Source organism: Cervus elaphus, chromosome 29 (assembly GCF_910594005.1).
Source record: "Cervus elaphus chromosome 29, mCerEla1.1, whole genome shotgun sequence".
In the NCBI taxonomy this organism is placed as follows: Eukaryota; Metazoa; Chordata; class Mammalia; order Artiodactyla; family Cervidae; genus Cervus; species Cervus elaphus.
In genome coordinates, this window is record NC_057843.1 from 51,984,347 (window position 1) to 52,011,600 (window position 27,254).

The 27,254-nt window shown below is 44.9% G+C and overlaps 1 protein-coding gene across 1 annotated transcript; it reads left to right on the forward strand.

The window, feature by feature from the left end:
- Window positions 1-25,922, forward strand: LOC122686105 (phosphoserine aminotransferase). The gene is made up of 9 exons (XM_043891211.1): window positions 1-171; window positions 3,450-3,510; window positions 4,480-4,549; window positions 7,097-7,302; window positions 8,278-8,450; window positions 10,009-10,178; window positions 15,792-15,920; window positions 23,751-23,888; window positions 24,789-25,922. The coding sequence occupies exons 1-9, from the start codon at window positions 112-114 to the stop codon at window positions 24,892-24,894; spliced, it is 1,113 nt and encodes a 370-aa protein (XP_043747146.1). The 5' UTR covers window positions 1-111; the 3' UTR covers window positions 24,895-25,922.
- The last annotated feature ends 1,332 nt before the right edge of the window (window positions 25,923-27,254 follow it).

Consider the following 27,254-nt stretch of genomic DNA (forward strand, 5'->3'; position numbering starts at 1 on the left):
ACGGGCGCCTCTGGGAACTGAAAGGGAGCGGCGAGTCCTCGCCAGCGGCACACCCGCGCTGGCCAATCGATAGGTCCTCTCCAGCTGACTCGCCGTGCCTGCAGCAGCACCATGGACTCCGGGATGCCGGTGGTCAACTTCGGACCCGGGCCTGCCAAGCTGCCGCGCTCCGTAAGTCCCAGGGAGCGCGCGCTAGGACTGCGCTCCAGGCGGGAGCAGGCGCGTTGGTGGCCGTGCATCCCTGCGTGGAGAGCTCGGATCTCCTCTACCCTCCCCGAGTCCCCTGAATACTCTGCGTGAGTGTGCACGCCCAGTTCAGGTTATGTCGCGGGTGGGCCTTTGGAAGAATACTTTGGAGAAGGAAACTTGTTGAAGTTTGCTTGTTCAGCTGCCCCTGGCGCCGGCTAGTGGTGCGCCGCGTGCTGAGTTCGGCCTGCCGGGGACCCGCTGGCTCGTTGCGCAACACACCTGCAAACTCAGGCGCTGTGCCTTCAACCGGGTCAGACTGGGGGTGCGGCGGGAAAGAAAAAGCTCTCAACTGTGCAGTCTCCTTGCCCAGCAGTGCTGCGAGCCAGGCAGTGTTGAGTGGATGAGTGAATGGACATGGTGAATGAGTGGTGAATGGGGATCGTGTTAATTGGAGCGAAGCGTAAACTAGAGGCCCGTGCAAAACCCCTCGGGAGCAGTGTTGGCTTCAGTTAGCACTTGGCAACATTGCTTTTCAAAAATGTAAGTTTAAAAGACTTCAGTCCAGCCCAGCCTCTCCCTCTTTGCCTCTCAGAGACTCCACCCGTCCCTAAAGCTGTTCTTCTCTGCTCTGTTTCACGCATAGATTTTTCCACCCTGTACTGGCGTGTACCCTAAAGGCATTCTAATATTCAAGCTCTGGTAGGCACCGGGCAGCTAGCCCAGTTCGCTTCACTTTGTTCTGGAGCAAATGAATGACTGAATTCTCCCCCGGGCCATTACCAGACCTTTCAAGTGCAAGTGTAACTCACTCCCTGCCTTCCCAGCCCCCAGCCGGGTTCCAGCTCCTTCCCTAACCTTCAATACCCACTCCCCCCAACCGCATTCTTCTCCCCAACCCCCAGCTGTGAAGGAGGCCTGGTCTCTAATGTGCCTTGGACGCGTTGACCAGCTGCCCCTGCTGTTACATTTTGCTTTTTCTAACCAGGATAACTCTGATAATACCTTGTAGCAACATGGGACATAGCCAAGTGCTTTTCAATTATCTATTGTTAAATAGAGTGGAAATATCCCTGGGACAGAGCCTTCTTTGTGTTGTCTTAAGAAGAGAGAATTTTTATAATTTTAGACGGGAAAGAACATTTTGCTTTTCTCAGTGCTCAGAGTAGCGGAGAGTACAGGGCTTACTTTTTTCTTACTTATTGCAGTCTGTTTTAGGTGGGATTCCCTGTCATAAATATGCAAACGTTTCTGCTACCCTCACCGGTTTCCCCCTCTATGTTTTGGAGTCTTTTGCATATTTGTTTCCTGTGTAATTTGTTCTGCATTTATTATAAAGATAATTGTTATCAGTAATACAATTACTTATTATTTATTTTCCTGGAGGATTTATGCCTTCATATGTGCTCTCTAACCTGGGAGGGGGCAGCTGTTTCTATTTATGTGTCTTCTTGAGTTAGTTGAATTATAAAGATTAGAGAAGTTTTGCAAACTTCTTTTTGACTGTAACCATAATGAAAAATATATTTCACGAAGTGAGCACGTACCTGCACATAATTAAAACAAAAAGTTTATGAAGTACTTAGCCTGATGACTACAACATACACAATTTAATATTCTATTCTGCTCTGGTCTATTCTAGTTCATTAAAAAAATATTGGTTGTGATCCACAAAATGATTGCATTCTTCAGTTTGAAAAAAAATAAACTTCACTTGATTAGAGGGGTATGCTTTTTGGGTAGAAGTCTTTAAAGCTTTTTATAATGATTTTGGTTATAAACCTTTATAGATTTTTTTTTCCAGAGAATACTATAATAGAATTCTATAAGAGGAAGGGAGTCTGAAAAGAAGTTCAAGGATGATTATCACAGATGTTTGTTTATACTAAAGAAAAAGATTCACTATAAGTTTGATCAGCCAGTGCTAATGTGTCCAACAAAAACGATGACAAATTCTTAAGCCTTCTTTTTTTTTTTTTTTTTTTTGTCTAATTCTTTATTGCCGAACTGTTTTTTCATACAGGTTGTGATCTAGTTTAGGTTATGTTTTATGAGATCTTTAGCTGGTGTATTTTAAGGCAACCTCCTTTGATGGCAGGATGCTTCTACAAAGGGTTTGTCTCACCTATTTTGTATACATTTTTAGAGCTTTTCTTTCTGATATTTTTACTTTATGGCAGTTCACTCATACTCAAAGGTGGAGAGGGAATAATATAATGAAATTTATAGACCCAGCCAAGATTTAACAACTAAGGACATTTTGCCAATCTTATTTCGGCACTCCCTCCCCTATACCCCCTTTTCCCCCTTCTGCTTCTGGATAAATTTTAAGCTAGTTCCAAATATTATGTCACTTCACTCCTGTAAACACTGCAGCATGCATCTCTGATAAGGGCTTTCTATTCTTCTTACTGAAACGTGTATGAAATATATAGATGGAATAAGTACATGTATGTGTGTGTGTGTGTGTGTGTGTGCATGCTAAGTTGCTTCAGTCGTGGCCAACTCTTTGAGACCCCATGGACTGTAGCCTGCCAGGTTCCTCTGTCCGTGGGTTCTCCAGGCAAGAATACTGGAGTGGGTCTCCTCCTGCAGGGGATCTTCCCGACCCAGGGATTGAACCCATGCTCCTGCCTTGGCCGGCTGATTCTTTGCCTGGGAAGCATCCCAGCCCAGTCTTAATTCACAGCAAGTGCTTCCTACTTCCTGCCCAACCCCCCCATTCCAGTATACCAAAAAGATGGAAAATTGAGTTGTCGGTTTAATTTGGGCATGAATTATTTTTTGTTGTCCTCTATACCCAGAACTTTTTGTGCTTTTGCTTTCAGAGAGTGGCAAATGCAGTTGTGAGAGTCGCAAATGCGATTGTGAAGTGGACATTTTCTAGGGAATCAGATTTTTTCCCAAAGTTATTCTTTAACGGATATTGACAGGTAACGAATTGTTATTAGAAAACTTACCACTTGATTTTTATTTTACCTTCAAGTGAGTTTTTATCTCTAAATTCGTGCCTTTGGAAAAACTGTATCTTAGAATCAGTCACATTGCATAAGTTCATACTCAACTTGAGTGTAAGTTGCATCATGGGGTTCTGTGGGAACAGGCAGAGAAAGACGATTGGCTGTGGCCGGGACAGATGCTTCCTCACAGACCCAGAGGGCGGAGCTTCTCCTTGCCCCTCCTCTTTTGCAGTTTGTGTGTCCAGAGAGACTTGTGCACAGCATACTGAAATCATCCTATTTTCTTTTTATTTTTTTCCCTAGGTGTTGTTAGAGATGCAAAAAGAGTTATTAGACTACAAAGGAATTGGGATTAGTGTTCTTGGTAAGATTTACTTTTGGATGTTGTTAATGTCCAGGATTTAAAGGGAACCTACTAAAATGCATCATCAAGCCTAGAATTTCTACTGGGTCTTCCCATAGGCGTTGGTAGATATATTTTTAAATTTTAATAACTTCTGTGGCATGTTTAATCAAAGCAATTTTGAAATCAACATAAATGCTGGTGAGGGGTTTATACATCTCAGCTTACCGTTTCATAATTGGTTTTTGCTATACATAAGATCCGAGATCAAAAGATTCTGTGCATTTGCATAACAGTGCCCAAACATTTATAATATTGTTTCACATTCTTTTTACAGTTCTTGCTGTTCTTAAACATGAACTCATTGAATGTATAGAAGTACACAAGCCTTTTTGGGAAGATCTTGCATGTTAATAATTCCATTGTTTCTCTCCCCTCTGTTATTAGGAAAGATGACCTTTGAGTTCTAAAATGTACCTTTTTAAAAATTTTAATTTTCTTTTTCTTTTTTGGTAGTTCCAGAGGCTACAGAGTATTAAGAGATCGTAGGGTTAACTTTGTGTGCTATTGCTATTAAATTTTGTTCCTTAATTTGAATTAAGTGACATGTACTTAAATTTCTGTGAAGGGACAGCACAGTATGGCATTTTGTGCTGTAGTCCTAAAGGGCAGCCTTTGCAAACAATTCTTGTTTGTGAGAAAGTGATGAGAAATCAGAGACTGAAGAATAAATTAGCAAATGGCTCAGTCAGTGACTATCGCCATTTGAAAAAGATCATTCTGCTGTGACAATAAAGTTAAAATGTTTGCAGTTTGAAAATCAATTTGGATTTTCTCTTAAAATGTGTGGTCCATCATTTGTATGCAAAATAACTGACATTTCCCATTGTTATTTTATTTGCAAATTTTGTAGTTACATCTTCAATAACTTTTGTTCCTTTGGTTTTGAACTGGAATTTTTTAAATTGTTATTTATTTTTCCTTCTACAGAAATGAGCCACAGGTCATCAGATTTCTCTAAGATTATCAATAACACAGAGAACCTTGTACGGGAATTGTTGTAAGTATAAAATTTTAAAGACAAAGTTGGGTTTTTCTTGTTTGGCAATCCATATACGTAGGTGTATGTTGCATTACTACATTCTGCTATGTGTTCGGAATATTTCATTCTTAAAAGTTATCTTTTTAAGATTCTTTTAAAAGATCTTTTTAAAGATTCTCCCAGATTCACTAGATCAGTACATAATGCTTTTCATTTGATCCTCATCCTGCATTTGTGTGTTTATTTTTATTTTATGTGGTTTTTCCAAAGATTTGAAATCATTATATCTGGGAAAATTTTTCAGCACTGCTGAAGTTAAATTAGATTAGAAGGGATTTAAATGACAAGTGGTCAACTTTGTCAGCATAATTAATTGTAATTTAGTTCACTGGCTTTTAAATTATGTGCCTCATACAATCTGTCAGAATCACCTCTTGGGAGAAATATTAAAAAATTCAAGTGCTGGGCCCCACCCAGACTTGTCGAATCACAGCCTCTTTAGAAACTTCATTCTTAACAGACTCTGGGCAATTTTAAGGGTTATGAACTCTGGAAACTGCTCCTCAAATGAACTCTCTTAGTTATCTGCACTGCTTTTCTTACCTAGCAGAAACTATATTCTTAAATAGATTGTTGCTTTAAGCTACAGTTTTATGCATTATATACTCACATGGACATACAAATATGGTCACCTTAAAAACAAAATACTTATTTGTTTTCTGCTTATAACACTGGTGCATGTTCATGGTGGGAAGCTTAGGGGAAAAAACTCACAGATTTAACTGGAATTGTCCATAACCCCACCAGTCAGGAGTAATCATTGTTAAAGTTTTAGGGTTCATCCTTGCATTATTTCATTAACAAAATTGGATTTGTACTAACTGTGTAATAACTTGCTCTGTAAATTGCCTTAATAAAATGCCTCAGATGGGGCAGGCTTAGTGACATTTTCTGAGGAGTGTTAGAAGCCCATGGCAATGTGCACATCAGAGGCAGTCATCATCTGTTTGACTAAGCATGCGGGGCTGCCTCCTGGGTCCCCGTTATGTTCACGGAGCAATCCAGTCCTTCATGAATGCTTGGAATGTTGGCCCAGAGACGTGCCATTTGACCCACAGAGCTGTGAGCCTCTCCAGCCTGGACTTGTGGCTCAGTGTATGGGCCAATCCCTTTGGACCCCTGTACCCAGACCTCTGGTGTCCTTCCATCCAGTTCTTGGCCTCGTTCACTGCATCTGAATAACATAAACCTGGAACCCTGCTTTGGGCTGCTCTCCTCCCAGCTGCCGAGAACTTGATGGTTAGAGCCTCCCAAGGCCTGTCTGCGTGCTCTGCTATTCTCCAGAGCCCTGGAGATAGGCAGGCACATCTCAGAACCAGATACGTGCACCCCACCCCACCTGCTGGCAAGCCCAAGACCCTCTCACATTACCCAGCTCTTTGCGGCTTTCCTTAAGCCTCTTTTCTGGAGCTCTGTCACCTGTCTGTTGCCTTCTACATAACCTGTTCCTAAGCTCTGACACCGCTCAAAAGCTCGGGTCCAGTTTCCATGGCCTGTGGCTATCCCAGTCATCATCTTACTTTTCCACGCTGGAATCAAATCATTTCACTCTTAATCTCAGTATATATGGGGTAGGTGAAACATGCCTATAGGTCTAAAGGGTTATGGAAGATCCTTCTCCACTGTTCACCTGATTCATAGCATGGACCAGCACATGTATACTTTTAGGACTTTTAGTTGCAAAGTGAGAAACCCAACTCTTGGCTTAAGCAAAATAAATAAATAAATAAATAAATGTATTACTTCATAGGACAGAAAAGTGCAGGAGCTCACATGATGTAAGAAAGGTCTTTTCCTCTGTCTCCTGGATCTGCTTTTTTATGTGTTGGCTTTATCAGATGGCCACCAGTGGTTGCAGATTTTGCTCCTACAAGTTCTTTCCCTCAATTAGAAACAGCTTCTCTTTTCTAGAAGTTTGGATCCAAGATTTCAGAACCAAACCCCACTGGCCAGCGTGGGTCATGTGCTCATCCCCTGGAGCTGGGATTGGGCACCCTTGAACCAGCTGGACTGAGAGTGGTAGCCAATGCTTCCCTAAAGGAACAGCAGGGTGTTAGTAAGATTCTGTCGAAACAGTAACCATAGGCTTTCAACATGAAAAGTCAGTGAAAGTGTTAGTCACTCAGTCATGCCTGACTTTTTGCGACCCCATGCACTGTACCCTGCCAGGCTCCCCTTCCATGAAATTCTCCAGGCAAGAATACTTGAGTGGGTAGTCATTCCCTTGTCCAGAGGATCTTCCCAACCCAGGGATCAAACCCAGGTCTCCTACGTTGTGGGCAGATTCTTTACCATCTGAGTCACCAGGGAAACCCAGACTTCCACTGTGGGGCCCGGTAAATATCTGTGCAAGAAACTGAGTAGATAAGTGACTGATGTGGGGAAGGCAGAGGTGGGGCTTTACCATTGCTCTTATAGTGTGCCCACCCCAGGGTAAAGTGCTGGAAGAGCATCACTCATTCTCGATCTTTGACCCTGTTTACTGTCACCTCTGCTTCTGCCCAGAGCCATTCCGGACAACTACAAAGTGATTTTTGTACAAGGAGGTGGGTGTGGCCAGTTTAGTGCTGTCCCCTTAAACCTGATTGGCCTGAAAGCAGGAAGATGTGCTGACTACGTGGTGACAGGATCCTGGTCGGCTAAGGCTGCAGAAGAAGCCAAGAAGTTTGGAACTGTGAATATCGTCCACCCCAAACTTGGGAGTTACACGAGTAGGTGCTGGTAGCTGAGCTGGTCTGTGAAATGCTGGCCAGTGGGTGATCCCTCCTTAGCTAGCAGGTTACCCCTGCCCTGGGCGATTCTTTCTTCCCCCGTTTGATACCATTTAGATTGGCTGCCTGTTCCTGTTAAGATTACTAACTGGCTGCTGCAGAAAGAGTATTCCTAGGCTGTTGTGTGCGTGCCTGCTAAGTGGCTTCAGTTGTGTCCGACTCTTTGCAACCTCATGGACCATAGCCCACCAGGCTCTTCTGTCTATGGAATTCTCCTGGCAAGAATACTCCAGTGTGTTGCCATTTCCCTCTCTACCTGAGCTGCTAACTTAGTTGCAAAACCCAGGGGCTGGGTTGGCTTTAGGTATGACTTAATCGAGGCCCCCGCTCCTACAGTGAGAGGAAGTCTCCTGGTCCTGGTGTGTCCCTCTGTCTCCTCCACAGTCAGGAAAGCTGCCCCCTCCTTTTTAGAAGATGGCTGCAGCTGCTCCTTGCCTTATATTCTCCCAAGTTTCAATGCCTCTGCTCACACATTCCCAGTAAGTCTCATGTCTCCTGTGTCCCATTCCAAATCAGTCAAGCGGCCTTGCCTGAATTGCATTCTACCTTCAGGGCTGTGGGTAGAATTGGTTCTACTGGAATCACATGAGCTGAGAGTGAGGGAGATTGGCACCTAAAGGACACTGTCAGTGGACCTAGGATGTTGGATGCTGGGTGACAAGGAAGAACCCAAATACCTACCACACCATTCTTGAAGATTATTTGCCCCCAGTAAAAGTCAAAGGGTGAGATGGAGCATCCTTTTAGGATGTTGGTGGTGATTGTAACACTGGATGAGTAAGATGCCTTTTACTTGTGAATGCTCTGGGATCTGTCTTCCCCTCCTAGGCGAGGGGTGTCATAAGTGGTGGATTCCCGTCTCCCTAAGGGAAGAGGGGAGGAAACGTGGAGTCCCTAACTTGTCTCCTGTGATAGAAATTCCAGATCTGAGCACCTGGACCCTCAACCCGGAGGCCTCCTATGTGTATTACTGCGCCAACGAGACTGTGCATGGGGTGGAGTTTGACTTTATCCCTGACGTCAAGGGAGCGGTGCTGGTCTGCGACATGTCCTCAAACTTCCTGTCCAGGCCAGTGGACGTCTCCAAGGTAAAGCGTGAAAGAGGCCTGGGTCAGGGGGAACCCAGCGTCTTGGTTTTTCTAAGGACATTTTAACACATACTAGGGCAGGGAAGGGCCGACCTTGGTTGTCAGAATATTTACATCCGGACGTTCACAGCCCTTTGTTGACAGTTGCCTCACAGGGTCATCCTTGAGTCCTTGGGGGAATTCACTTGCCTCTGAGAGTGGCTTTTAGAAATTTTTTCATTGACACCTTGGGAATTGCTTGCTGTTGTCAAGGGAAGATATGCATTATCCAAACTTGGGGGGCTATGAAGGAGTCCGGCCTTACCTTGTTACCCACCCCAGCACCAAGAGCATCCATAGGACATGGAGATTTCCAGGTGGCTCTCCAGGGTGGGCAGTGGGAGAGGCACCCACAGTTGCACAACATGGGGGGCGGGCAGGGGTTAGGAGGGTGATATCTGTAAGGAAGTTAAAACAAACTAAGTGGTAATGTGCCTTTTTAAAAAAATTCTGGTAAAATATACTTATTATAAAATCGACCATTTTAACGATTTTTAAGCATACAGTTCAGTGACATTAAGTACATATCCATGATTGTCCAATCCTCATCACCATTCATCTCCAGGACTTTTTCTTCCCACTGAAACTCTGTCTGCATTAAACAACAACCCCAGTCCTTCCTCCCCCTAGTCACTGGCAATCACCATTCTCTCTCTCTCTCTATATATAGTTTTTTTTAGTCTCTGTGAACATGACTGGTCTAGATAACCTCCCATCAGTGAAGTCATGCAATATTTGTCCTTTCTTGTCTAGCTTGTTTTCACTGAGCATAATGTTCTCCGGATTCACCCTTGTGGTAGCATGTCAGAACTTCATTTCTTTTTAGGCTAAGTAATATTCTGTTGTGTGAATATATATATTTTGTTTATAGCCTACTTTTTATTTTCACTTACCATACACTGGCAATTCTGAACAATGTCAATTGTGAAAATACCTCTTCCTGTTGGGCCAGGCTCTGCCCCTCCTCCCCTGTGGGATGCTGCTGAATTTTCCTAAAGGTTTCATGGGGAGACATGGAAGAGGGTTCTATATCTTACATGGAAATTGTCCCAAAGTACCTTAAAACATCTCTTTTTCTGAATTTTTTTCTCTGTTGGGCAGGTTGTCTCATTTCTCAGTGTCTTATGATTGTCCCTTTATACAAATATAAATAGATTTAAAAATTGGTTTCTTTAGGTTACCAAGGACAGCAGCCTTATTTTAAAGATGGGCTTGGATGTAGAAAAAAGATGTAATAGAGCGAAGAGGAATAGATACAAGGTCTTCACTGTGGTGGGCTTGGGCTGGCCTCTTCCTGGGAAGGACCAGGCAGATTTGTAATCTGCAGGCTCTAAACTCACAAGTATTGATTTGCTGTCCAGATAGAGAGTCCTTTAGAAAGGGGAATTTGCTCTAAACAGGATTAAAATAGAGTTACTTCCTTATAAAAACTGTGTTTTAGAAAGAGAATGGGGAATTTGACATACATTTATGAAAGATGACCAAGTATGTTTAAAATAGCAGATTTTCTCTTTGGCAGTTTGGTGTGATTTTTGCTGGTGCCCAGAAGAATGTTGGCTCTGCGGGGGTCACGGTGGTGATCGTCCGAGATGACTTGCTGGGGTTTGCCCTCAAAGAGTGCCCCTCAGTCCTGGATTACAAAGTGCAGGCTGGAAATAACTCCCTGTACAACACACCTCCCTGTTTCAGGTAACTCCAGGGTGTGGCTTGGGGACCAGGGAAGGGGGGGGTCTCAGTATTTCCCATCAATACGAGGTGACTTTCTGGAGCTGGACATGATTCTGTGAATTGGTAACCTAATTGCCCAGATGTCCTTCAGGATTCTCTGCCCAGCTTACCATTTCCTCATCCTCCTCTGTGAACTGTCTGATCAGCTTTCCTTTGCCTTTCTTTTTTGGGATGTGGTTCACCATTAGCCCAAAAGCTTTCTGCACATGAAGTGTCATGCCTGCATCTCAATCAAGCACTGCAACTTTAGAGAAGAACTTTCAAAGGCTGGGCTACCTGCCTTTTTCGTTCCCTTCCTGGGCCTGCTTGAAGCCCACTGCTTGGCATTGAACACACTGGCTGGAACAAAGACTTCTCTGTTTTTCACCCAGTCTGCAGGGGTCCTGTTAGCCTGGCTTCCTGTTAATCCTAGTCAGAGTCTGCATCATAGCACTTTTGGGGAGAGTAAGGCTATCCCACCTTATGGTCGTTTAACTCCCAGACACAGGTAGTTGGTGAAAACCTTTGTGATACCTAGGATTTAGCCTGATAAGTTTTATTACTAACAATCTGTGTGAGTTTAGGCAAGTTGCTTAATCTATCTGTGCATCTGGTCTCTCCAAAAGTAATTAGTTGCCGATGAGGATTGGATGATTAAAATATGTGTCTAATGTGTGCTTGGAGGCTTCCCTCATAGCTGTCAGTAAAGTATCTGTCTGCGATGCAGGAGACCTGGGCTCGATCCCTGGGTTGGGAAGATCCCCTGGAGAAGGACATGGCAACCTACTCCAGCATTCTTGCCTGGAGAATCCCATGGACAGAGGAGCCTGTAGCGACTAAACCTCCACCACCAAAATGTGCTTAGTGAATGCCTGGCCCTCAGTGGCTTATAAATGTTAGTGCTGTGTTGTTATTTACCAGCAGGGTTTGAACCCAGGCGGTCTGACTTGAAAGCCTGGATAAGTACCCCGGTACCTTCATGTTCTTTACCAGCAAGATGACCAGTGTGGGTTTGTGTTGGAAGGATCCCGTCTCTGGAGAATGGATGGCTGTTGGAGTCCAGCTCTTTGAAGTTTCTCAGTGATGGTGGACGTTCTCATAACAGAGCATATGAAGAGGGGCTTGGGCCGGTGCAGGCCTCGGCTCAATGGGGACCAGGGCTTGGTTAGTGGTCCGAGGCGCAGCCTGTGGGAAAGACACTCCTTCCATATAATTTAGCACAGGAAGAAAAGAGCTTTCTCCAGAGCTGGAATGCTGGTGGAAATTGTTGCTGGTTTTCTGCGTGGCTCACGTAGGCTGCAGCAGCTCTTTAGTCTGTGTCCCCTGCTTCCCTCAGGGAATGGAGGTGTCTGGTATTTTCTCCTGGTCGCCTGTCAATCCCACTCTGCCTCACTCCGGTTGAAAGTGCTTCTGAAGTGCCTGGTGGGGATTGCGGGGCAGGGCTGAACCTGTCTTGCCCACCTGTCTTGTCTCTGGGGTTTCTGGTAGTGGAAAAACCAGCGACCACTGGCCAGCTGGGAAGCGAGCCCTGCTGTGCCGAGAAGTGCTGGACGGTTGGGTCCCCGGGGGAAGGGGCTCTGGAGCCAGGCCACACCGCGGCAGGAGGTGCTGGGAGGCATTCAGTCCTTCCCTGTTAGAACAAGCCACCAGGGTCTGGTCTCGGGCACGTGAGTCTTTCAGGCAGAGGCAGAGACCACCGAGGCTCTGGGATTGAGAAAGTGTGCAGGGCCGGGAAAGCCCTGGCCCTGGATGTGCCCTGAAGGCCAGCAGTTCTGATCAGCACAGCCTGGGGGAGCAGGATGAACTCTTACCCTCTGGCACCTTCTCTATGTGAGTGAGTGACCTCGAAGTCAATTTTTTTTAAAAAATGTAATGAATGTGTTAAAAGGTAGCCTGCTAATATTAAAAGTCAGCAGAAATTGTGAGTTAACAGGTGAGTCTGTCTAATGGGAAATGAAAATGTCTGGACTCAGGCCTGGTGGAGGCAGGGAGAGAAAGTCCTCCTTGAGTGGCTCGCTGAGGGTCATTCCCCTCCCAGCGCCTGTGCAGGCCTCCACCCCAGGCCTTGACCAGTCCCGTGTGCAGGGTCAGCCTGGTCACCTGGCTCCCTGCCTAGAGCCTCTCTGCCCAAGGAGGGAGCTGAGCCAGACACACAGACACAAGGAGAGAAAAAGAGCAAGGTTTCTTCTCCAGACAGATCAGGAGAGTGAAAACTGAGGCCATCTCAGGGCAGGGCTGACAAGAATATTTGATCAGAATTGCATGTAGCTGATTCACTTTGTTGTACAACAGAAAGTAACACAACATTGTAAAGCAGTTACACACCAATTAAAAAAAGAGAGAATCATATAAATGCAGAGGTCAAAAGAGATTGGGTTAAATATATTCTGACCCAGGACACCCCTTGGTGTCTTGGATTCTTTTACTCTAAAAGAAGAGAAAAGGAAAAACAGTAAGCATCTGTGTGATTGAGTAGCCACCTTCAGTCTATGACTTGAAAAACTAAGATTTCATTTGGTGTGTTTTTAAGATTAGAAAATTGTAGCTCTCCCAGTGAGAACAAGCATCGGATGGAGAGAGGAGGATTTGTGCATGACACCCTCCCCAGGCCTGGCTGTGAGCTGATAAGGCACCCAGAACAGTTCAGAACTTTGTATCACGTGGAAGTCCTTGAAAATGTCCCAAGTTAAAAAAGAAGCTCTTTTTTTTTTTTTTTTCTAATAAAATTAGAGCCAAGTGACCAGAGGCCCTGGGCCGTTTGTTTGAACTCAGCTGGACAACTGGCCTTCACATAATAGCCTGTAACCCTGAGCAGTGAATTGGGGTGGAATAAAGGACCACGTGGACATTCTGTTTAACACTAAGCCCAGTTTGTGGACAAGCAAACAGATTCCTAAACTTCCCTTCTAACCCTCTAAGGCAGATTTTCTTCCATGACTAACGGGACCTGTAAGTATAAATTCGTTTTATCTATAGTATGAAGTAAAGTAGCTAGTGAGAAACAAAATATTCCCCACTAAACTGGGCCATCTTTCTTATCAGAATGGGAGTGTGAGCCTGCCCAGGAGGCTTAGTCCTTCAGAACAGCCAGGGAGAGTTTCCAGGGCTTTCTGGGGTGCTTTCCTAATCTCTAGTGCCCAAAAAGCATTTTGTATTGCTTAGAAAAGTTAACACAAGATCTTGGCAAAGATTTCTGAGGCGAAACTACTGTTAACTGCTTGCTGGGCAGAGCAGATGCAAATAGAGCCATATATTTAATTCTGCAAATGAAATGTTACCCTACAGGCTGCTTTGTGAATTCTTTTTCCACCCAGCAATGTACTGTGAATTTCACGGCTGTGTCAGGACAAATGCCTGCCTTTTTTCCCCTTTGAATTGCTGTGTGATGTTTCAGAGAATGGATCTGCTGTGATTTCTATAGTCATTTAACGCACAGGCTTAGACAGTACACTTACACTGTATGAAAAGAAAGTGAAAGTGTTAGTCCCTCAGTGGTGTCCAACTCTGCAACCCCGTGGACTGACTGTAGCTCTCCAGGCTCCTCTGTTCGTGGATTTCTCCAGGCAAGAATATTGGAGTGGGTTGCCATTCCCTTCTCCAGGGGATCTTCCCAACCCAGAGATCAAACCTGGGTTTCCTGCGTTGCAGTTGGATTCTTTACCGTCTGAGCCACCAGGGAAGTCCTAAGCTGGTGGCATTTTAGAAGTGAAGACAATACATCAGTTAAAAGGGATACCCTGGTTAGTGGGGAGAATGGAGACCAAGTTGCAAGGCTGCATAAGCATCTTAGGGCCCCTGTGTTTTGAAGATTTTGGATGGTATGGGAGTGGAAGCGTGTGTTAGCTATGCATTAGGGGTTCCGGATGAGTCATGAGGCCAGACATCCTTCCACTTCTGGGGCATCTGGTCTCCAGGAGAACCCGCTTCCTTCCAAGCCATCTGCCTTACTCTGAGGCTTTGTAGACAGAAGCTAAGGATGCTAGTTCTGGGTGGCTTGTAAAACGGGTGGGTTCTCTGCTGACTGTGCTGCTCAGATCTCATTAGGATTAGCCAGGAGCATGGGCAGTGAGTCTGGGTATGGGGCTGAGTCACATACCAGAGGGAAGTGTGCGGGTGCTGAGGTCTGGCTGGGACCATGGACCTGGTCTGAGCCTTTGTTGAAGCCGTGATGTGATGACTGAAGTAGCAGCTTGGGAACCCTGGGAAAACAGCTGCAGTGAGAAGTGAAGCTCAGTCACTAGCATGTACTGTTGAACAGGCAGGACTCACAGGTGACTCTGCTGGGATCATGTGGCACGGTGGGTTTATGTGGTTCCTGGGGGAACGAGCAGTTTGGGGTTAGATGGAAATTCTAGAGCATCTTACAGGAAAGTGGGAGAACACCTTATCTGGAACACACGTGTGAGCTGTTACGCCCCCGCAGCAGCTGCCATGGTGCCAGCCTGACCGGCCCACGGGCAGGTGAAATCATGGTTGAGGGTCTGGAGCCCCTTTGTTATTGTGAAAAGAACTGGCGCTTTGGAATCAGACCAGCTGGGGTTGGAATCCTGCTTTATCAGCTGCTTGTTGGATGTAAAAATCATGCAGAGTCAAGCTCTCTGAGCCTGTTTCCTCATCTGTAAAATAAGATGATGGCAGCTCTGGCCTCAGATTTTTTTTGATCAGTCAGTAAAAGGGAGGGCAGCCAACAGGGCGCCTGGCCTGCTGAATGTTGCTTCCCTCCCCTCGCTTTCTCCTCTGCCCCTCTGATCTCTCAGTCTTTATCCAGAGAGCTTCAGCTGAGGCTGTAAACACCCAGCGGCTGATTTCTGCTTTGAGCTCCCTCCCCTCTGGCCCTGGACACCATTTCTCATTCCTTCCAGGGCCAAGTGGGGAGGCCGCTGGGGAAGCTTCTGGAGGCAGCCCCACATTGGCTTCTGCTACCTTCTGGGGGTGGAAATACCACAGTTCTCCAGCCACCTGGAGGCAATGAAGGGGCCAGTCAGTATCTTGGACTTCCTTGGGACAAGCTTCTTGTGTTAAGAGTGTCTTCCCTTCCCCACGCTGTCACAGTGTTAATAAACGAGGCAGCAGCTATGTTTGGGGGGGCGGGTCCCAACCCCAGACCTTCACTGGACCTGGACACCCAGCAACTAAGTCTACACAAATTCCTCTGGGGAACCTTTGTCCCCCCTCGTAGACAGGGCATAGCTGGCCTCCTCCATATGCCCAGCTTGAGCTGTGTCTTTTCCACAGAAGACCTCTGTTCCTGCCCCGTGGGGTTTCAGTGAGGTACACGTGGAGCCCTTCGAACCATTGTGTTTTTCAGCTTTTGGTTGTGCCGTGTGCCATGTGGGATCTTGGTTCCCCAGCCAGGGAGCCAATCTGCGCTCCGTGGACTGGAAGCTCCGAGGCTTAACCACTGGACCACCAGGGAATTCCCTTCAGCAGTTTTTTTTTTTTCTTTTTAAAGAAATTTTTTCTCTTTTAAAAATAATTTGTCTAATGGTGTCTTTAAGTCTGTTTTAGTACAGCTTCAGTTTGCTCAGATGTCTTGTCATTTATGCAAAGCTGATCTAAATGGATAATATGTATTTTTTTTACTCTTTCTTTTAGCATCTATGTCATGGGCTTGGTCCTGGAGTGGATTAAGAACAACGGCGGGGCAGCAGCCATGGAGAAGCTTAGCTCCATCAAATCGCAAATGATTTATGATATTATTGATAATTCGCAAGGATTCTATGTGTAAGTGGATGGTTTTTATCTCACATTTTGCCTCTTGTGAATTGAAAACTGTGTTTATGCTGTGTTGGTTTTGGAACATGGATGCAGCCATCTTTCTGTGAGATACTGAAGTTCCCAGGAGCGTGAGGCACATAAGTTTTCCCTCCTGCATCCACCTAGGAACACCGGGCTTTGGGACCTGTCTCCCACTGGTGGTGAAATTGCTCACACTGCACACCCCTCTCTCCCTACCACCGCCTCTCTATGTCCCTGGGGACAAAACGCGGACATGCTAGAAACTCTCAGCTTTGTCTCAGGACTCCACTGGAGACCCTTGGTATAAGCAGCCACTCCTGACCTCTCTGGGATATTTACCCTTTTAGAAAAGTTTACTCTTTCCCCTATCACAGGACAAACTCTCCAATCCCAGGCCTGTAGTCAGTGAATGGAATTGGCTCTGGTATAGTTGACTCCTAGTTAAATGTCTTTGTGACTAATTGATTCATGAACATGTGTTGACCCCTGGACCAGCGCCAGAAAATCTATGAGCCTTGTATTGATCTCTTAGGGATGCTAGAGCAAAAGTACCGCTAACTTGGTGGCTTAAAACAAGAGAAATTTATTTTCAGTTATCAGGAGTCCAGGAGTTCAAAGTCAAGCTGTCAGCACAGCTTTGCTCCCTGCAGAGACTCCCAAGAAGAGTCCATTCCTGGCCTCTTTCAGCTTCTGGGGGCTTTGGGCATTCCTGCCTCACCCCAGTCTCTGCCTCTGCTTCACGAGGCCTTCTCCTTCTTTGTGTATCTTCTCTTCTGTCTTTCAAAGGTGGTCATTGGATGTAGGATATACTCAAATAATCCAGGATGATTTATCTCATCTAGAGATCCTTAGCTTAATTGCATCAGCAAAGATCCTTTTTCTTTTCTTTTGCAGTAATTAATTATTTGGCTGCTCCAGGTCTTAGTTGCAGCATGTGGGATCTAGTTCCCCGACCAGGGATTGAACCCTGGCCCCCTGCATTGGGAGCACAGAGTCCCAGCCACTGGGCCACCAGGAAACTCCCGACCCTTTTTCTTACTACGTCACATTCACAGGTGGATGTGGAGGTGAGCACATGGATAAACCTTTGCAGAGGCCACCATTCAACCCCCTACAACAGGCCTCTCACCAAGATGCCACATATAAAGTACCTACTATAGTGTCTGGTACACAGAGAACTTAACAGGTGATGGCTTTCATTTGCTTTCCCTTCCTTCAAGGTGGGGACACCTGTGGGAGGATCTGACTTTATGCTGTGTCTGCACGCCCATTTCCACACACATATGCATAGATACTCTCATTGACCAAGCCAGGACCCCCTTCTTAGTGGTCTCTACTCTTCGGATTCTGGAGTTCCGTCTGTTGTAACAAAAACATCTAGCTGACAATAACAAAGGAATGTTCGCTCCCTACTGAGAACTTGGTGGGCCACATAAGGCCAAAAAAAAAGATGCCTCAAACCTGACTTAGAGCTGTGTGTTTCACCCAGGACTTGCTAACACGTCTCCATAACCAACCACGGGTGAGGGGTGGGGGTGCACTTTTGGGGCCATAACGGTTGCTGTCATCTCTGCCCTTAGCTGATTGCCTGCTCCTGTGAGTTCTTGGCCTGCAGCCACAAGCCCGCAGGGAGTCCAGCTTGGCTGAATGACTTAACCTTTGGGGTCCTCTTCCGTACGCCATCTGGGGGAAGGGATTCCCCACTACGCATTTCTGCCTTCTCTGTGGTCCTGTGGCTTGGCCCCTGGGAATCTTCCATTTTAGATCACATCCTGATATGTGAGAGGTGAAGCTAGAGTACTCCGCTAGCACTTACTAGAGCCATTTCAACATGTGTGATTGGCAATAGATGGTCCAAGGATAGCCAAGGGCTAAATGATGAGTCATGAGCTGAGGACAGGAGGATACTGCTTTGGCTGGAGGAGAAGGGAGGGCTTTTATTTTTTATTTTTTTGTTTTTTGGGAGGGCTTTTAGATGAGCTTCAGCCTTGGGCAGGAGTAGAATGAGGCAGAGAAAAAGGCAGAAGTTCTTCTATAAATTTTTAAGAAGGCAAAGAATGGCCCCTGTAAAGCACTGAGGGAAGAAAGTGGTATGTTTGGAGAGCAGAGAGTGGGCTGCCTAGAGGGCATGGCTTGTGCTGGGATTGAAAAGATAGTGTGGAAAGCTCTGAAGACATGTTTAATTCATTAGTTCATTTACCCATTTGTCTGTTTACCCATCCACCCACCCTCCGTCTACCCATCCATCTACCATCCATTTACCCATCCATCCATCCAGCCCTCCAGTGAATGGTGCCCGAGCACTCCTCTGGGCTAACCTGGCTTTAGGCTCTGGTGTCACCAAGAAGAAGTCTCCTTTTCCTGGCTTCCTAAGAGTGCACAGTATATGAATGTGAGTGAGAGCACGTGGCAGCTATTGTGAAGGGGAGACCAATTTTTCTGTTAGCATTTGACTTCATGTATTTCTTGGGAAATGTATAGGCACAAAATGGGAGGACAGAAAGTATGGTGATGCCCCTGGAAGAAATCGTTAGAAAGAAAATAAAGTATAGAAGGAACACCAAAAGTCCCAGAAATTCTTCCCCCTACTTGAGATCCTTTAAATACAAACACCCCCCAGCATCTTCCAGAAGGCAGCCCGCCAAAGCCAAGATGGCAGGTGGGTTGTCTCCTGGGCAATCTGATCACTTTCCCATGCGAAACTCCTCATTCACTTATGAACAGCCTTTTGAGCCCGAACTTACATCCTCTTCTGAATAAACCACTTTCTGGGAACTCCCATTCAGCCCTGGGCCGCCTGCCCAGAAAATGTCATCCTGGCTCATGGAATTCCTGTGGAGCCTTGTTACCATAGTCAGGAGTACACTTTGCTCCCCGTCACCCCTGTTCAGCAGTTGGACACTCACGAGCTGTCTCTGTGTGCATCTGGATTTTCAGGAAATTCTTTGCTATGGAAATATGGCCCTGAAGGGGAGGTGAGCAGTTTCTAAGAGGAATACCAAGGGACCTGGAGTTGGAATTTACCATTTACCATCACTTTTGCTCCTCATTTTTGTCCCCCGTTTGGTGCCCCCCCGCCTGGTAAAGCAGCCCCTTTATGGAACACAGTTTTGGGCAGTTTGCTGGGGGTTGGACCAGCTCTGCCAGTGTTCCTGGCCGGGGACTCAGAGACTTGAGAGGGCTGCTACTGAAGTCCCCGTTCATTCTATAGCCTGACCACCCACAGTTGCGGGCTGGCTGTGAGTTGAGCCCACGTGGACAGTGTAGTATCTTGGCCGTAGAAGCCCCGCATTGCCACATACTAGCATGTGGCCTTGGGCAGGTGTCCTGACTGCTCTAGACTCAGTTTCCTCATCTGTACAATGGACATAAGTCCATAGAATATTATGACCATCATGAGGGTTAAATGAAAATGCGTATGAATCAAGAGTATATAGTGGAGGGGTTTAAGGGCTCTTGCTCTGGGCCATTTGTGTAAAGCATGAGAAACCGTACTTGGTAGGTAGGGAGCGTTCCTGAAAGTTAGCTCTTAATATTATTTGTGGTTTATTATGGAAAGCACCTCAGATGTTCCTGGCACATTATGTTTAACATGTATTAGATACTAATTTTTTAGAATTTATTTTAACTGAAGGATAATTACTTTACAGTATTGTGATGGTTTTTGCCATCCATCAATATGAATTGGCCATAGGCATACATGTGTCCCTTGCATCTTGAAACCACTCCCCCCCCCGCCTCCCTCCCCACCCCAACCCTCCAGGCTGTGACAGATCACTGGATTTGGGCGCCCTGCGTCACGTATCAAATTAAAATGTTTTAGATACTAACTTTAGCATGCTAAAGATGTCCAAGTGGTAGAATCCACTTCAGATCAGAGGTCACCTCTTCTCATCAACTTCCTATGGGAACCAGGCCTTAGGAGAGAGGGAAGCACCTGATGGGCCCAGTGACAACCCGAAAATAAAGCAGGCAGAGCTCTTGGCATTTCACAGATGTTAGTACATTTTATTTTCACTTCTTTGTGAGCAGGCAGTGTTTTACAGCAGCACAGACAGGTTAGGGTCAGGTGCAAAGGGCAGGTGGGATCCGACAGGGTGTGAACGTGGGGAGAGTCGGTGGGGCTGGTCTCGGAGCCTTTAACTACTACACTAAGCAGACAATCACAGATGATGCGACTTCCTATTCAAAATGCAGGAGTCAGTGGAAAAGATTAGAAACGGTTGTGTTCAGAATTGTCATCGGTTACATCGAAATGTATAAAAGTCAGTTACTTTCCCAAGTTCCAGAGATAACAGTAAAAAATGAGGGAAGATCCAATTCACAATAATCACAAACATTAATAAATATTAGTTAGTTCAGTGTTTAACTAGGAAAGTTAGTGCAAGAGGATAGCTGAAAAATGTTTAACGTGAACATTAGTAAAATGTAATATTAGCATATGATCTATTAAAATACAAAGCTACTGGCAGAGGGAAAGACAGATAACTGGAAAAGTTCACCAACTTTTGTTTACTTGAGAGTTGCATTTTGGTTTTTTTTGTTGTTTATTTTTTGGCCACATGTGGGATCTTATTTCCCTGAACAGGGATTGACTCCACACCTCCTGCATTGGAAGCGGGAAGTCCTAACCCGTGAGCCACCTGAGAAGTCCCTGCATTTTAAATTAGACAAAAAAAAAAAAAAAAACATGTTTTCAATTGATTGAAGCACTGATAATTTATTTAAACAAAAACTAGAGTTATATATTTTCATCATGCTATACATAAATTGTAATCAATCAAAAAGATGTGAATGCATTGAAATGCAAGACATACATATAAAATGCAGGAAAGAATTTCTGTTTACGTATAGAGTGTACAGAGGCTTTCCAAAATAAGCCATAAAACTCAAAAGCCTTGAAACTTTGCTACAGGTCAAGACATCATAAACAAAACAAAATGATAGATATAAGAAAAACTTGGTAGCATATAACTTATAAGGGTTACTTTTGCTATAGGGAAGAATCCGCAAATTTAAAAGGATAAACCAAACCAAAACAAAACAAACCAGGCCGGAGGTGGTCTCTAACTGTATGAGCAGACAGTTGGGAAGAGACAGCTGGCTAATAGATGAAAAGGGTTAATTTCTTTAGGAAATGCAGATTAAAACCAGGAGGTGTTTCCCTTCTGATCAACAGGAATTCTAAAGATTGATAACAGCTGGTGTTGGCAAGGGCCCACACTTTGGTTCTGTCGAGTGTAAATGTGTTCAATTTTGGAGTGAGGTTGCAACACCCATCAAAGTTCACAACTCTTGCACTTTGACCAAAGACTTACCTTAGGCACCTGCCCTCTGCCAGTACACAAAAGTGGCACAAAATCAGGTGCTCGCAAGTCCAATGTGGGATGCTTACATAACGGGGAAAATCTGGAGTCCCCCAGGTGTCCTTCAGGAGGGGTCTGATGAAGGAAATTAGGGTCCATCAATAGTTTGGGGTGGGGCTTGCCAGGCAGCTGGCACCCTATTTGCTATTTGCTATTTGTTTGGGGTCTCCAGGGCTTGACGGACACGGCTCTCTGCCAGACACTGTTCCTTCCCCTCACCCTGTCCTAACCCCTCCCTCATACCTTCCTCTGAAACCTTTCAACCTTCTCTGGGCAGAATTACTTGCTCAGCTCTTTGCTTCCACGGGGCTTGTCCCGTGCAATTTTAATTCCCTACATAGCCGTCTTGCTAGGTTGGGAGCAACTAATTCTCCTAATCTATTTCTTCTTTTCCTCAGCCCCACATCAGAGAGACTGTCGGGCACTGTACAGGTATCTGCTGCATGCTAATTTAATCTTCAGTTTCTAGGTTTTATGACATTATAGCTGTCATGGTACCATCTACTTTCACAGTAGGATGGGTGAATTTGTGGGGGAGGACTGTAAATACAGATTTGTGTTTACAGATTTGTAAACCCAGGTTCTTAATTCTTCCCCTTTTTAATATTTTTTACCCTTAAACCACATGTCCTTTTTGCCGCTCCAGCTCTATAATTGGACCCTTGCATGGGGAGCCTGAGGCAGCAGAATATCAAAGGAGGTAGACACTAAAATTTTAATTTAAATGTCAACCAGGAAACCTACTACCTGTGAAAAGGTGGGGGCCAGAATTCTGGCTCAAAGCCTATTACCAGAGACCTGATTTCCCTTCTTGGGTCTCTTTTGTCTGTTAATTTGGACTTGACTCCTGTTAACTGTAACAAGAACTGTGTGTGTGCCCTCAGGGGTGAGCATCGCTGTTAATGGGGGGCTTCCTCACACTGCTTTTATTTGCTGTTTAATTTTAATGAATCCCACCCTGTAGAAATGGAAGGATAAAACAGGATGTGCTTGAGATGATGGGGAAAGAGAGTTATGACATATTTTCCCTTGTATTTCAGAGCAGCATGTCAGCTCTCCTGTTTGTCTCATTTGGTTGTCAATGAAAAATAATTTTGGCTTGCTCGCTTTCCAAATCAGAAACTGAAGTCAAATATTACCCTATCCTAGATGAAATTTGACTCATTCATGTTGAGAGTCTGTGTGAGCCCCGTGCAAGGTGCTGGGAATAAAAAGACAAATTTATTTGATTTTAACAGATACTTATATAGCATTGAATGTGATCCAGGCACTCTTCTAAGTTGTGTCAGTTGTCTGCCTTTGCATCACACACAGAAAACTTCAAGAGTGACTTAAAACCACAGCCATTTTCATTGCTCAGGATTCTTTTCCGGCAGCAGGTTGAGCTGAGCTCAGCTGGGTGGTTTCTTCTGCTGGTCTCCTCTGAGATCACTTATTCAACCAAAGTCATCTGGTGGTTCCCCTGGAGTCTAAAATGGCCATGCTCACCTGTCTGGCAGCTGGTGCTGGTTGTTGGCTGGGGCAATTGTTCCTGCAGGCTAGCCTGGGCTTGCTTACATAGCAGCAGTGTTTGAGGAAGACATGTATAGAAGCTGCATGTGCCTTGGCTTGGAAGTTGCATGGCATCATTTCTGTTGCAGTCTCTCTCTTTTTAAAAGCACTGTTTATTTATTTTAATTGGAGGATAGTTACTTTACAATATTGTGATAGTTTTTGCCATACATCAGTACGAATCAGCCATAGGTATGCACGTGTCCCCTCCATCCTGAACCTCCCTACCCACCCTAACCCTCCAGATTGTCTCTTGGTCAAAGCAAATCCACGAGGCCAGCCCAGATTCAAAAGCTGTGAACACTAGGCCCCACCTCTTGCTGGGAAGGCTACAGAGAATTTGTGGCCATTTTCAAACATACCACGGAAATTCTCTGCAAATACTTTGTTGTGTAGTTCTCACATGGAGAGGTACAACGGGGAGAGTTAATAAGTTGTTCAAGGTCACATGGTTTGGGACACTACAGTGTTGTAAGTGCTTTGAAAGTTGCTGCTCATTTTTAAATCTTACAGCCACTATTCCGACCAACGTTTTCTTCTCTGCAGCCTTGTAGAGAAAGGGTTATTCATGTTGCTCTGTGGCTGCCATGAGTTGGAAGCTTCATATATGTTGTGTCATTGAGCTGTCAAAACTTGTCTGAAATGGTGATTTTATTAATATTCCCAATATTTGGATGAGAAAACTGAGGCTCTTAGAAATTAAGTACAAGTTATATAAGAGAATGCTAACTCCCTTTTCCAAATGCAAATGTGGTCTCCTTAAGTAAATTATAAATGTCCTGGGGCAGATTTTTAACCTCTTGTTGCATCTAGAAAATGGTTTTTAAAAAACTTTCTGTTGACTTGTTAAAGTTGTACATTGCAAAAAATTATCTGCAACAATAAACGTGTTTTTCAGATGTCCAGTGGAGCCCCAGAATAGAAGCAAGATGAATATTCCATTCCGCATTGGCAACACCAAAGGAGACGATGCTTTAGAAAAAAGATTTCTTGACAAAGCTCTTGAACTCAATATGATCTCCTTGAAAGGGCATAGGTGAGTACATGTTGCATCCAGAAGCTTGTCAGACAATTGGTTTAGTTTTCAGATGCAGTGAAAGTGTTAGTTGCTAAGTCATGTAGGACTCTTTGTGACCCGATCGACTGTAGCCCACCAGGTTCCTCTGTTCATGGAATTCTCCAGGCAAGAATACTGGAGTGGGTAGTCATTCCCTTCTCCAGGGGATCTTCCCGACCCAGGGATCAAACCCATGTCTCCTGCACTGGCAGGCGAGTTGTTTACTGTCTCGGCCACCAGGGAAGCCCCTTCAGATGCAGAGAGAGTAGAACACATCCAGCAGCCCACCCAGCTTGAAGTAGCAGTTACTGTAACTAGTTGAAAAAGACCAGTTATTACGGGATAATCTTCCTGTTGCTTTTAGAACCCTTAGCATGATTTCTCAGCTGAGAGCATGATGGAGCCCCATCTTCTAAGAGCTTTGGTCAAAATTACCTTTGAGGCTCTCTGCTGTGACAGCTCAGAGGTTGCCATCCCATCCATGGTGCAATTGGCACAACCCTATCCGATGTAAGAAAGAGCCACTATTGCTCCCGCTGGACATCAGAAAGGGTAGTTAATCCTTTAGGCTCCATGAAAAATGTATGTCCTCACGCACAAGAGTACCTGCCAGGTCTCTGCCCCCTGTACAGAAGGCTCATCAAAGAGTTGAGTTAACCTAGGTCACATGTGAGCATGATGCTCACTGTGTTGGGAAGAATTTCTAAGGACTGAGATGTCTGAAGCTCTTGGCCTCCTATGGGTATTCTCAGGTGAGAAGTTGGACACGATGGTCTCAGCTGCCATGACTCTTAAAGGAGTGGGTGACTGGAAGGAGGGTGGTCTTGACATTAAACCAGATGCTCCTGTTCTTAATGGCTGCATCTGTGGTCCTTCCAGGTCCGTGGGAGGCATCCGGGTCTCTCTGTACAATGCCGTCACTGTCGAAGACGTCCAGAAGCTGGCAGCCTTCATGAAGAATTTTTTGGAGATGCACCAGCTATGAGCGCATCCTGACCAGTATATACTCTGCCCTTGAACAATGAACGAAGCTGAAAGTCACTTGAGAATGGTTACAAAAATATTAACAAATATGGCATTTTCTAGAGTGATATGATAGATTCTTCTTTTTTAGAGAAAAACAGCAACATATCCACAGCTCTGCCAAACTACTGGGACTAAATCTTAATTCTGACTTTAACTGGAAGCCTTTAAAAACATCTTCCCTCTCGTTTTTTTAAAAACTCTTAATATTGTCTTTGCTGATACTCTTTCTGCTTAGATCTCATATTCAAAGCTGCCTTTAGCTTTAATTATGCAAATTGGCAGGTTATTATTTTTAGAAACACACAAACAGCATAGAGGGTGGGGTGGGGCCCTCTGGGTGCTGAATTTTGATCCTTTGCAAGATGACAGCAGTGGGGGTCTCCTGGAGTTCTGCAGCTATTAATTCCGGTCACCACCGTCCATGCGGTGAGTGCTTAGGAGTTCAGACTAAAAGGCAGACTGGAAATCTTTCCTTATACTGTTATTCTCCTAAAGAGAGGAAAGCAGCATACTGTATGTTTATATAACAAGGTCTGTTTTTAATACTACATAGTTTATATCTCTGTGCACTTAATGTTTTCTAATAATACAGTTCGTGTGGGTATATGTTCAGACTTTGAGAATTTGATAGGCTTCTTAACCTCGTGCATCGAAGTGTTCTGTTTTCAACGGTTGTGTTCCTCCCCTACCCCTTCCTTTTTAAAGATACTTCACAAGGTTTGGAAGCTCCCTGATTCCTTTTCCATTCCTCTCAGTGGGTAGAAGAAAGGTTAGTTGGTTGATCGATTGTTTTTCAGTTATGCCGTTAAACTAAAAATCTCTGTTAAACTCCTCTTTCATTTGTTCACATGACTGTCTATGGTGTTTGGCCAGTGATGCTGTGAGTTTGGGAAGATCTTTGCTGAAGACTCTTTTCCCCTGTTATTCATCCATTGTAAGTGTTTTATGTTGAATATATGAAGGACATTAAAGTCCGAAAACATCTAAGTCTTTGTCAGTGAATTTCTTTACCTGCGTTTTAGACAGATTGTTCTTTTAAAAACTTTCTGTTGGGAAAACTTGAGTCTAAAAATAGCACCTGTGAACTGTATTTTGTTCAACTAAAAGTGCAAGACTTACATTCTCTGCATCCATGTTTGTAATGATTCAGCACACCGGTAACTTTCCACTGGCTCTTGGAATGGACAGTATCAGCAAACGACCTTATAACACAGCTCACGGTATAAAGTTCTATGATGTTTGCCCTGGTTCAGCTGAAAACATGCCAGTAGGACAGTACTGAGCTATCTTCATGTTTTGTTGGATTATGTAACAAGGGCCCACTGATCTTTCGTCTGAGCCCTAACACCAATTAGGTGGGTTAGTTGAGTTTCTCTGCTTAGGGCTAAGCGTTTACAGGCTTGGTTCTCTCATCTTTAAAGTGAAGTCAAAGTCGCTCAGTCATGTTGAACTCTCTCTGACCCCATGGATATATAGTCCGTGGAATTCCCCAAGCCCTGGAGTGGGTAGCCTTTCCCTTCCCCAGGGGATCTTATCTTCCCAACCCAGGGATCCTGCATTGTAGGTGGATTCTTTACCAGCTAAGTGACCAGGGAAGCCCTTTCTTTGAAAAGGAGGATAGAAATAACTCCTCAACTTTTCTCAGTGATGTTTAAAGAGCATAAAACAAGGGCTCAATGCAGGATGTGACTAATAACCACAGTAAATATTAAAATAGCAAAAACTGCCCAGTCCATGGACTCCACCCAAGTGTTTACATGTCATAGCATTCAGAGTCTATTTCACCTCCTTCCTCATCCATTCACATGATGGTTGCAAGTCCCTGTGGTTTGTACCAACCCCAAATCTCTTGAATCTCCACTTAATTCCATTCCCCTTGCCACAACCAGCTCTGCCAGCCTTCAGAGGGTCATTTCAGCAGCCTCACCTGCCCACACCACCCCCTACAACACAGCCGGTTGGATGATCACTTCATGTTCCTCTTTGGTTCTTCAAAAGGCCCAGGCTTCTTAGCCTAGCAGTCACAGCTTTGTAGCATCTAGTCTGGCCTTTTCTTTTTTTTAAAATGGAGGATAATTGCTTTACAATGTTGAGTTGGTTCCTGCCATACAACAACATGAATCAGCCATAATTCACATGGGACATATGTCCCCTCTCTCTTCAACCTCCCTCCCAGCCCCAGCTCACCGCACCCTCTAGGTTGTCACAGAGCATGGAGGAGTTGAGCTTCCCGTGTTATGCAGAGACTTCCCACGAGCTATTTTACATATGGGAATGTGCATGTTTGGCCTGTTCTTTCTTGTGTTTCTTGTTCTTGGA

What these genes read in the sequence shown, in the direction of transcription:
- LOC122686105 (XM_043891211.1), top strand. Translation starts at nt 112, where the DNA reads ATGGACTCCGGGATGCCGGTGGTCAACTTCGGACCCGGGCCTGCCAAG. An exon ending in AATTGGGATTAGTGTTCTTG is followed by an intron (nt 3,511 to 4,479) that starts GTAAGATTTACT and finishes TTCCTTCTACAG; the next exon opens with AAATGAGCCACAGGTCATCA. An exon ending in AACACACCTCCCTGTTTCAG is followed by an intron (nt 10,179 to 15,791) that starts GTAACTCCAGGG and finishes TCTTTCTTTTAG; the next exon opens with CATCTATGTCATGGGCTTGG.